The sequence below is a fragment of the Labrus mixtus genome, chromosome 15 (assembly GCF_963584025.1).
Source record: "Labrus mixtus chromosome 15, fLabMix1.1, whole genome shotgun sequence".
Taxonomy (NCBI): Eukaryota; Metazoa; Chordata; class Actinopteri; order Labriformes; family Labridae; genus Labrus; species Labrus mixtus.
This window is the reverse complement of record NC_083626.1, coordinates 18,101,108-18,113,191: the sequence shown is the minus strand read 5'-3', so window position 1 is coordinate 18,113,191 and position 12,084 is coordinate 18,101,108. Positions and strand designations below refer to the sequence as shown.

At 39.2% G+C, this 12,084-nt stretch overlaps 1 protein-coding gene and 1 pseudogene across 2 annotated transcripts; one reads left to right on the top strand and one right to left on the bottom strand.

The window, feature by feature from the left end:
- Nucleotides 1-430: 430 nt before the first annotated feature.
- Nucleotides 431-6,333, top strand: LOC132989380 (cytosolic sulfotransferase 1-like). 2 transcript variants are annotated; one of them, XM_061056980.1, is made up of 8 exons: nt 431-634; nt 2,355-2,493; nt 2,633-2,761; nt 3,126-3,226; nt 3,336-3,462; nt 4,339-4,436; nt 5,440-5,614; nt 5,716-6,333. In XM_061056980.1, the coding sequence occupies exons 2-8, from the start codon at nt 2,355-2,357 to the stop codon at nt 5,826-5,828; spliced, it is 882 nt and encodes a 293-aa protein (XP_060912963.1). In that variant the 5' UTR covers nt 431-634; the 3' UTR covers nt 5,829-6,333. The 2 variants fall into 2 exon arrangements, with proteins under 2 accessions (XP_060912963.1, XP_060912962.1); XM_061056979.1 differs by having other exon boundaries at nt 2,352-2,493.
- A 4,125-nt stretch (nt 6,334-10,458) lies between these two features.
- LOC132989559 (cytosolic sulfotransferase 1-like) lies at nt 10,459-11,086 on the bottom strand (annotated as a pseudogene).
- Between the last annotated feature and the right edge of the window lie 998 nt (nt 11,087-12,084).

Here is a 12,084-nt window from a genome sequence, read left to right as displayed (position 1 = left end):
AAATGATATGGGACCCCTCACTTACATTTTGAATTCATAAAAAAGGGTAGTGTATATCTTAAAATGATCCAATGGAACTGGAGAGACCAATATGCTTAAATATTCAGAAAAATGGTTGAGCTTTAACCTCATTATACAGAACAGGATTGTACAATTACATGCAGTTAAAAGCACCCTATACTGCACAAACAATTACAAAGAAATGTTTAAATATTAAATCGCAATATAAAAGTATGATGTATAAACTTTCTTTTAAATGAACAATAAATACAGGTCATAGGGCAAATACAAACACTGTGCTTGTAGTGGGAATGAAGGTGGTTCTGTAATTATTTGTGTGGTATGTGCATAACTAACATAAAAGAAAGTTCCCTAAAATAAAATATCACTGTGTTTAGATTAATTGTGTGAAAACACTGAGCTGAGAAAGTCTGGGTATGTCGAACTTGTTCTGTAGTGAAGCTCTCGAGCAAAAGTTTCTCTAAGCTTAACGTTGACAAAAATCACTTAAAGCATAAACACAGTCATTTCAGGAAGTTGTGTAGGATGTGACCTTGAGTATTTCACAACAAACTGACTTCTTGCGTGTGGACGATCCAGCCACCACTGTCGAGGGAAATCAGTACGCAGCAGGGTGAGTGTAGAAAGACTTTTTCTCTCTTGAATGTTCAAAAAAGGAAAAATAGAAGTATTTAAAGTTCAACAACATACGTTTGGTTTTGAAATATACTACCCCAAAGAGTTTTTTAGTTAGCAGATTAGCCTACTGGAGAACAAGAGCTGTGATTTTTTTTCCTGCTTTGTGCTTAAAGTTATAGGCCTTTGCATTTAAGCCAAATTCAACTAAAGAAGAAATAAGGCAGGTCTCTGGGAGCTCAGGTGTGTGTATATCAACAAAATCCAAACCCAGGTAAGTTTAAATAATAATTATTGTATTTCACAAAAATACTTTCAATATAACAAAACAAGAAGTTCAAAGACAAACAAGATAAATGTCCTCTTTCCTAATCGGAAAGGCTCTCCTTGGGTCCATTAAAAAAAAAAGTCAATATATTTTCCCGTATTCCAGAATGTCTTTTTTTTTGCTAAATCCTACCAACTTGTAGCAGGGGGTAAGTAGATCTCAGTGGTTAGCTCGCCATCTTCACAGAGTAGTTGCATTCAAAAAACCTGACCGCTGTGTAAATTCATGTACCCGTTGGGTAAAAAATAGGGAAATAAATAAATACAAAATAAAATGAAAAACGATTAATCATAAATTATGGAGGTTCACAGAGGTCACTCCCCTCTCAAAGAAAAAAAAATAGAGGGCTAAATCAAATTCAATTAACCTGGGTTACACTTCCCCCCTCTGATCTCATGTACGTCCCGTTACATGCAAGTGGTTGGGTACTAACTGGTGGGTGCGGTGTGACAGTGGGGGAACGTTCAGGGTCTCTCAAAGCATACGAAAACGCTGTACTTAGTCCATGAAACAGTGACTGGATAGTATCCAGCACTGGACGTCCAGGTTTCGCATAGTGCAGTCTATCTGGGGGTGGTCATCAAACATTTAACATAAAACTTAAACTGCAGAGGCACACATCTCATTTAGAATCTCAGGAATATTTAAGTTGTCCTAGAGACACAACAAAGCCGTGTCTGTTAACTTGTTAGTGTCATATGTAAGAGGAGAATCCAGTTAATCATGCATTGCCAATGTCAACATTAAATCTGCATTATGTTTACTTAAAAACAAGACTAAAGATTGATGTATTTTACATTTCTTATTGGAGTTACCGTAAAACTTCTAATAAAAGCCCATCCCAAATGTAAGGCCCAGTCCCTTTCACTAGTGGTGTTGTTGCACATTTTGACAAATAAAGGCATGTCTCGATTAGAGGCCCTGATGCATTTAGTGTTGTTTAGTTTGCGAATATAAAAGCAGCAAGACAAAACAAGATAAAGATGAACCTCAACATCTGTCCTAAATAGACAAAATATTTGTTTAAGTTAACTATTATTCGCAAATTAACAATTTTATGTCTTTCCCACCTTTGCTGTGCATGACTTCTGATTGGATATAATGAAAGGCCTGTCTTGTATTGACGCCTGTTCTAAAAAAAGCCGGGGTAATTTCACAGGCTGAAGTCAATAAAAGGCTGGGCTTTTAATTGAAGTTTCGTGGTATGTGATTGTTACCATGTTTGTGACAGAATGTATTCTGTGTACCTTGGTTTAGCTAAAAGAAGCATTGGAATTCATTTTTTAAGCCTTTTCATTTCTGATTTACTATGTGATTGTCTTTCTTGGTAGATTTGTTCATGTTTAAATTGTATTATGGGTAACTGATATTTGCATAATAATTCCAGCAGATGGAGCAGATACCTAGGCCAACAGTGTTTGACTTTCATGGAGTTTCCATGACCAAATACTTCACTGACAACTGGGACAACATACAGAACTTCCAAGCAAGACCAGATGATATCCTTATAGCTACGTATCCTAAAGCAGGTGCGGGTTTTGTGTGACAGAGAATGTAACTTGTTGCATCCTAGTTTACTTTAAATCATTTTATGCTGATGATTACCTTCAATTGATCAAGTGTTTCCCATATTCAGGCCGCTGAACAGCTACATTCATTTATTCTCAGGAACCACGTGGGTCTCTTACATCCTGGATCTTCTTTATTTTGGGAAGACATGTCCAGAGCGTCAGGAGACCGTTCCTATTCAAGAGAGAGTGCCCTTTCTGGAGATCATTATACCATCGGTTTTCACAGGTTGATCTATCAATTGAATAATATATTAAACACCTACTATAAGAGAAAGGGGCTTATATGGTTGCCAGCTATGCATCGGTCTTGAAAGCATTCTGAGTTCTCACCTCTCTCTATTTCTAAAAAAAAAAAAAAATATTATATATTTATCCTAGTTGTGCCACATTGAACTTCTATCGCTGTATGTCTGTGGGTTTAACGTGATAGCTGGTCTCATATCTGGCAAACCAAGGGGTGTCCAAAATGGCAGTGTGGGGATAATGTAAACCTACCTTCTCTGTTCAAAACAAATGCAGATTATTCTAGTACGCAAACAGGTGAAATTATGTGTGCAGACAGTTGATGACTACTGTTTCTGTTTACAAAGGTAAAGACATGGCAGACCAGCTTCCTACCACTCCTCGTCTCATTAAAACTCATCTTCCTGTCCAGTTCATACCAAAGTCTTTCTGGGAACAAAACAGCAGGGTAAAGCAAATATTGCACGCTGTATTAAAAGATGTGAAATGTGGGAATTTTGGACCTCACCAAATTATGTTCAAATAGACTATAATTTTTTGACTTTTTCTTTATGTAGATCGTCTATGTGGCTCGCAATGCAAAGGACAGTGCAGTGTCCTATTTCCACTTTGGCCGTATGAACAGCCTCCAGCCAGAACCAGGGGACTGGAGCAGCTTTCTGCAGGATTTTATAGATGGAAAGGGTGAGTTCAGTTGGTAAAAGGGATAGTTAAGATTTTTTAAAGTGGGTTTGTATGAAGTACTTGTCAATAGTAGGGCTGCACCAATCTGCCGGAAAGCAAGTGCATGTAATACATCTATGCCTTTATTGTTATCATGAAGGGAGCGAAAAACAAAGGCAGGATTTGTAGGTTTTTCACACTTGTTCAGGCAAACAACTTCTACAGCAACTTGCAATATCTGCTTGATTTGAAGGGTTGGAAGATAGAGTTCAAACAAACCAAGAAGCAGATGAAAGGAAGAAGTTACCTTTGTTGGCTCTTTGCAAAGACAATGCTACATGTAAAAACAATGGATAACAAAGGAGTGCACAGCTTTGGCTGCTTTGCACACATAGTAGAATTCAGGTCGTAGTCAAGGAGGCCTCACTGACGGCAGAAGGGGAGTGATGCCATTGAAAGTGGTAACCAGATTGTTGGCCACATTGTGCCTACAGTGTAAGTCCATTTGTTAGCGTGTGATTTTATTAATTTTAGTTGACAAAGTTGGTAAAACTCTATGCTACATTGCAAATTAATTATTCCCAGTCTTATCCTCACTGTGGGGGGTGAAGGTTATTCATTTAACACTGGTTTAAGATTGGTTCTGCTTATCAGAATTCAGAAAGTTGGATCAGTGCATCACTAATCAATAGTAAGCCACAGGAGATATCGGTCAGCATGGATGGCCCCTTTATTGAGAAACCGGTCAGAGAGCTGGCATGTAGGCTGAGGTTCTATTGACAAATAAACTCGTACAACACCACTTGAAAAAAATCCATCTATATGCCTTTTGTGTAAAAGAGGTTCACAATCCTCTCGTGACCTAAACATCCTCCAATACATATTCTGTGCTCTCAGTGGTGTTTGGATCGTGGTTTGACCATGTGAACGGCTGGTGGGAGAAGAAACAGACTCACTCAAAACTTCTCTACCTGTTCTATGAAGATCTGATTGAGGTGAGCTCAGGTGACCTCCAAACAAGTATGTGTTATCAATCTTATCCTCATACTGATCTTTGAAGATAATCAAAACTCGGATATTAAGGCCCGAGCACTCACAAGGTGCAAGAACCCTATTGGAATGCAAGGAATTATTATGAGGGCCCAAGCACCGACCTCGGAGCGAGGACCCTATTTAAACTGAAGGAGTTATTAGTCTCCCTCGCCACAATGAAGTGCTTATGAGTGCGGCATATGCTGCAGCACTTGAGTGGACCTGAATGGCAAATGCCACTCATATGCCACGGCACATGAGTGAACCAGAAAGGCATATGCCACTCATGCCACGGCATATGCAACTCATATGCAGCATATGCCTCGGTACATGGGTGGACTACAACGGCATATGCCACTTATGTACCACTCATATGCAACTCATATGCCACTCGTGCAACTCATATGCCACTCATGTGCCGAGGCATCTGCCGGCTTGACACAGCACATGAGTGGACCAAAACGGCATATGCCACTTATATACCACTCATATGCCACTCATGTACTGCGGCATATGCCAATAATATTTGGCACGAGTGGACCAGAAGGCAATATGCCGCGGCATGAGTGGACCAGAACGGCATATGCAACTCATGCGGCATATTCAGCGGTACATGGGTGGACCAGACCGGCATATGCCACTCGTGCCGCGGCATATGCCAAACACAAGTGGCATATGCCGCGGCACGAGTGGAACAGAACCACACATGTTGCGGCACATGAGTGGACCAGAATGGTATATACCGCTGCAACATGAGTTTTTTGGACTTGTAAACTGTCAAATTTCTTAATAAATAAAGACACTAAAACTCCAGCAAAAAGTGAATCGAAGTTGGGACAGAAATCAGTGTAGTATGAAAAAATATATATTTTTAAACTGTTGTTGAAAAATATGATCACCATATCTTTGATTTACTGTACTGTATGTGTTACGTGGCTAACTCTGAGATATTTCCATTTTCTTTAGGACGCTGGACGAGAGATAGATCAACTCTGTTCCTTCCTTGGTTTGTCTTTCTCCGCTGAGGAGAAGCAGAGTGTTGTAACTGAGGTCAAGTTTGACAGTATGAAACAAAACAAAATGACCAACTACTCCACTACCACAATTATGAATCAGAAGGTGTCTCCTTTCATGAGAAAAGGTACAGTTAAAACTGCTTATTACCTGGAAATGTGTTTTCTGCTCAAGTGAAATTTCTTTTATTTAGTAAAAGTACCTGAATGATTATGTCTGCTTCTCCAGGTCAAGTTGGTGACTGGAAGAACCATTTCACTGTGGCCCAGGATGAGCAGTTTAATGAGGTATACAAGCAGAAAATGAGGAATCCTGCACCGCAGTTTCGCACTGAAGTGTAGCGACCTGGCTTTTTCCAAGTCTGCAAGAGGAACATTCCTGAACTGTGACTTGTTGAAATACGGTGTGAATGTTATGGAGTCAGATGTCCTAATTGATTTACAAGGAAATCAGTGTAAGACATGTAATGTTCTTTAAAGGGACATTTTTTTAACTGATCATCAACCGATTTTAAACAATAAACAAAAGCAAATTACTTAAAAGTGCAATTGTGTTGGGATGCATTGTTACATCAAATCTGCATTTTAACACTTTAATAGAAGGAATGGTCTTGTCATTAAACAATATGGTTCAACAATGAGTAGAATTACATATTGTTCTGAATGTCTTACAAAATATGGTATAAATAATTTAATAATGATTTCAATACCTGTACAAATTGAATTCTTTTTCAAAAACAGCATATTCCATCTTCCATCTCCTTACAAACTATTTTGTGGTGTAAAACTTACGTAACTTGATTTTTTCTATTGTTGTTAAGAAAAGTCTCACATGTAGGAGAATATTTCTTGTTTATGAAGTGAGTGCTTTCGCAGCAGGATTCAACTCTAGATGTCGCGATTTCTTTGAACTGAGATCCCCTAGAGATCCTAGAATTGCCCCTGTGGACTTTGGAATGGAGACAATCGTGCTTCAGCACGGTACAAGGCAACCATGCTTAGAGTAAGTGTGCCCTAAAATATAGTACATCCAGTCATCAGCTTTTCTTAGGGACAATTTTTTTTATTTTTTTTTATTTAACCTTTATTTTACCAGGCAGAATTGCTTGAGATCAAATGACCTCTTTTTCGAGCAAGGCCTGGCCAAAATGGCAGCAGCAAAAAATAAATATAAGACAAACCCAAAAAGAAAGCACAGACATGAGAAAAAGAGACAAATACAGTCCAGAAGGTGAAGGAGAAGGAGGAGGAGGAGAAGGAGGACAAGATCATGTTAAACAAAAACAAAGCACAACACCACAATACACACTAAAAGAAAAATTATGTGATGATGATAAAATACTATGCAGTGAAACATTAACACACTCCAAAATTAGCTTTTAAAAAACTTGTGAGCCGAGTTTTAAAATCATTAATAGTGATGAGTTCCTGCAATTTGAGTGTTTTTTTAAGACTGTTCCATGCGGAGGGAGCAGAGTACACGAAGGCCCTCTTCCCAAACTCAGTACGAGTTCTGGGGACTGACGTAGATAGAAAGTCCAGAGAGCGCAAACTGTATGATGGATTTGATTTAAAAGTGAGGTAGGTGCAGAGGTATGAAGGGAGTAGTCCAGTAATAGCTTTATAAATGAAGGTGTACCAGTGAAGAGGCCTACAAGCTGACAGGGACAGCCAGCCTACTTTAGAGTACAGGGTGCAATGATGGGTGAGTGATTTACAGCCGGTAATGAATCTTAACGCACAATGATAAGTAGCATCCAGCATGTGCAGTGAGGTAGAGCAGGCAGTCATGTACAGTACGTCACCATAATCTAATAATGGAATAAAAGTAGCAGCAATAAGCCTCTTTTTAGAAACAAAAGAAAAACAAGATTTATGTCTGAAATAAAAGCCCAATCTCACCTTTAGTTTCTTTGTCAGGTTCTCGATATGGGGTTTAAAAGACAAATTGTCATCAAGGATGATACCAAGGTATTTAAAAGTGGAAACGGTCTCAATAAGAGTACCTTGAAATGTAAATAGAGTGGGCCGACAGTTAATTTTGTCCCTGGATTTAGTGAAGATCATCATTTTAGTTTTATCTGGATTAAGTACCAGTCTTAAAGACAAGAGTTGGGCTTCTATTTCTTTAAAAGCAGCTTGCAAGCGATCAACAGCCTTTAACATAGTCTCTCCAAAACAATAAATAATAGTATCGTCAGCATAAAAATGGGCATTTGCATTTTGGACATATTTCCCCAAATCATTAATATAAAGAGTAAACAACAAGGGACCTAATATAGAGCCTTGTGGCACCCCCTTGTGGACAGCCAACGTATCAGAGGAGCAGCCATCAATTTTAACACATTGAGTCCTGTCTGACAAGTAGGTGGGGCTCCAAGGAAATATGGTTGGGAACTACTATACGAGTATATCTCACTGTCTTTGGCTCTAACATGCACAAGCGCCGTTGCTCCAGAAGCGGCCCTCAGTTCATCGCTTGCTTTGTGTAAAAACTATGTCGTATCGTGTCTCATTCAGCGATAAGTAAACACTAAACTTTATCATAATACATGTTTTTAAAAAACGGGACTATTTTACTACTCACAACGGCCAACGACAAACTCACAGTAAAGTCTCTGTCATAAGTGACATTCATTGAGTGTGGGCTAGTGCACGCAAGAGGTAGAGAATGAGCAGGGAGGCATGATTTGTTCATCAAATTGGTATCTTGTGGCAGACATTGCTCAAAGTGTTTACATGCTTACAACTGCTACAGATGACAGATTTTCTTTGTTCCTTTGTTTCAGAGCACATGAATTATTCATTTCTGTCATGACCTAAAGACAATTTCAACCCAAATCTTAAAATGTGAATCTGGGGTAAATTACCAACCTTTCCTTTAAAGTAATTTAATTTCTTGGCCCACCCTTTTACAATAATTTAAAGTCAACTATTTAAACCATCAACATGGGGATCACAAAACTGAAGTGGGGCACGCTCTGGAGATGTCTGACCAAAATACAGCAGGTCAAAGATGTGGCAGAGCCAAGTGTGGCTCAAAAGAAAGATCGACAATAAAAAAAAAAAAATTCAGCCCAAACCATAACACACACATCGGTACGACATATCCAGTTCTTGGTTTTCTACTGACCGTCTTTGGGATTTGCTACAATAGGTGCATCATCTGGCCTGAAAGTTTTGAATGTTCTCCCCGTTTTCGGTGAAATTGCGGGTCATTGAGACTCCTTGGAAATCAAACAATTCAGGTCGACAAACTGAATCTATCTACGGGAAAAAAAACAAGCCAATTAACAGGATTGTGATACTGTGTAAATAATATTGAGAAAATAAAAATAAATATTTTCATAATAAATAAATAGGCTGGATAGTAAAAAAAGAGCATTTATTTTAGATTCAAACAGTTGTTTGCAATTTCTCAAAGTTTCACCACTAACAGGACTATGGTCTTTTAACATGATCAGGATATTACACACAGACAAGTTATGTGTGTTTGACTTCTACCCTCTTACTACTGGTTGTTTTGGTGTGCAGTGCACTGTATCATCTACCAGGTGGAGGATAGGGGTCTGTAGTGATGTTCCCTGCCCATTTCCTGACCCTGGATGTTTTTCTCTGCAGTCCTGATTGTCCATTGTAGTCTGTTTCTGTCCTGTGTGATGGCAGGTCCAAACCAGACAGTGATGGAGGTGTAGTGAACAGACTGCTGACGGTGTAAAACATGATTGTCAGCTCCCTTGAACTTCCTGAGGTAGCACAGAAAGTATGTCCTCTGCTCTGCCTTTTTCCTGATACTGTCTATTTGGGAAGTGCACTTCAGGTCCAGGGAGATTGTGGATCCATAGGAACCTGAAGCTGTGCTGCTCAGTATGGTGAGGGGGGAAGTGTAGGGGGTCTTCTCCTGAAGTCCAGTGTCATCTCCACAGCCTTGAACGGGTTCTGACCGCACCAGAGTGCCAGCTGTTCCACCTCCTGTCTGTAAGCAGACTCATCAACGTCCAGGATGAAAGCGATGACAGTGGTGTCGTCTGTAAACATCAGGAGTTCCAATGAAGGGTCCCCTGAGGTGCAGTCGTTCCTGTGAATTATTATTTATTTATTTTGAATCTTGAGAGACCACATAAATATACCAAAAAATGGAAGGGCAATGGAATGTCACTGTCTTCTTTGTGAGTGCAGGATTGCAGGTGCTCTCTCCCTCTCTCTCTCTCTTACTTCTTATTTGAGATGAGGCTCTGCTCACTTTAGAGCAAGTTCTGCTCACACGGAGCAAAGAGTTTTGACAATTTGAGGGTGGAGACCAAGGATGGCTCTGCCCCTCTTATGATCAAACCCACATGAACAGACTCATTAAATTTTGATTGACAGCTTTGGTAACACGAAGCTCACTGTTGGGCTCAGTGCAACAGTTTATGTAGCTTTCAGTAATTTTACTCATTAATTTAATGAAGAGAGAGGCAGAGAGAGACAAGGCAGTGTATGTATTGTTCAAACGGGAAAGTGATTATGTTTTATGTCCAGAGAGTAATGTTTAAGTTTCAGTAGCCAATTGCTGTGAGGTTTGGAGCCAGTCCCACCTGGACGAGAGAGCTTTCACAGCCTGGCCCACTGTGCTTTAACCATCCCTGCTGTCAGAGTCCAGGTTGAACTCTTTGTAAATCTCTTGTTTACAATTTCACTCCCTGGCATCAAACAATCACAGAGAACCCTCTCCCGAGAACCAGGGGCTGGCGAGATTAATCTCCCTGACATCCAAAGTCCAACGCCCCTGCAGGCAACAGCACCAGTAATTGAGTGAAAATTAAAACGATTAAATTCTTCTTTCTGGTTGTATCAGTGTGAGAAATGATCTAAAGGTTGTAGTTAATAAATGTCCTTATTGTTCTTTAAACTCAGTAAAAGAAACATTTTCCATATGATTGATGAAAGCCAAACTCTGGAACACTCGATTGATATGAGCTGACCTAGGTCAACTGTGAAATTTGAAACAGTCCTGTTTCAAATGTCAGTGCAAAACTGCACTGAGGGGTCCTTCATCTTTTTCTTGTAGTCTTCATCAAACTCTTCATTCTGGGCCACAGTGAAGTGGTTCTTCCAGTCACCAACCTTTCCTGCAGATCAACAGAGGAATTGTCTAATACTTTATAGCTCAAAATGTGACTCTGCTTCATGTCACATGTTTTTCATATTATGACTGACTGTACCTTTTCTCATGAACTGTGAAATTTTGAAGTGCATTGTGCGAATCGATGAATAGTTGACCGCTTTGTTGGTTTTCATTTCTTCAAAATGCACTTGGTCTCTTATTCTTTCCTTTTCTTCAACCGAATGAGACAAACCAAGAGAGTGGCAGAGTTTGTCGATTTCCAGTCCAGTATCCTGTGAGCATTTGGTAAAATCAACACTTTCACACAATTTCAACCAATTTATACAATAAAAAAAAAAACATCAAGATTACCTCAATCAGATCCTCATGTAAGAAACATGTAACGGATTTGTGAATGAGTCTGCTTCTTCTTCCACCAGCCGGTGACATGGTCATACCAGTATTTCAATGGGTCAATGTGTGGATTGTTGTTAGCTCCATAGGGCCGCCTCATGGCGGGGCGTAACACATGTAAAGTAGTTAGTGTATTTCATCAGGTAGCAAAAATGATTGATCATGGCGTATATGACTGTGACAAAAAAGATAGTATAAAGACGCATATTGAGTGATGATTGTTTAACCTGGCATCACAAAACTGAATTTGGCCTCCAAGTGGGGAACTTTCCTATAGATTTGAAGTGATTTTTCACGCTCTGAAGACGTCTGACCGAAATACAGAAGGTCAGCGATGTGGCAGAGCCAAGTGTTCCCTAAAAGAAAGATGAACAATAAAAAATCATCAATTCAGCCTCCAACCTTTAAACACACATCTCAATAAGAGGTACGACATATCCAGTTCATGGTTTTCAGCTTTGGGATATGATGCTATAAGTACATCATCTGGCCTGGCCTGAAAATTTTGAATGTTCTCCCAGTTTTCAGTGAAATTGCGAGTCATTGAGACTCCGTGGAAATCAAACAATTCAGGTCAAGAAAATGAATCCATCTACAGAGAAAAACATGTAAATCATGGGGTCATGATGTTGTGTTCACAATATTGAGAAAATAACTGATTAGAAGCTAGAGAGTGAATTATGCATTATTTGTATATTTGCCTGTTTTAATTATTAGACATTGCAAGTTGAAGTACATGTAGCTGGTGGAAATTTAAAAAATGGCTCATTAAATCAGTATTATAATGTCTTTGAGGTTGACATTTTGTCCAGCTTGTGAATGAGGTAAAAGACTCCATCAATACCAGCAGGAACAGAAAATGTCTAAAAATCAGTCAAAGTGACTACCGGTAACTTCAGAAACAGGAAGCCAAAAACATTTTTGTTTGGTCAACTAATCATCATTACCTCATAAGTTTCAAGGATAGCAGATTCTTCTAAAAAAACAATAATTTAAAAAAATCTAACCATGTTCCTTCTGCAAATATTTACCTTTAACTGAGCCTTCTCCATACTCACCTTTATGCGTAGTTATTTTTGCAAAACAGCTATTTGTCTG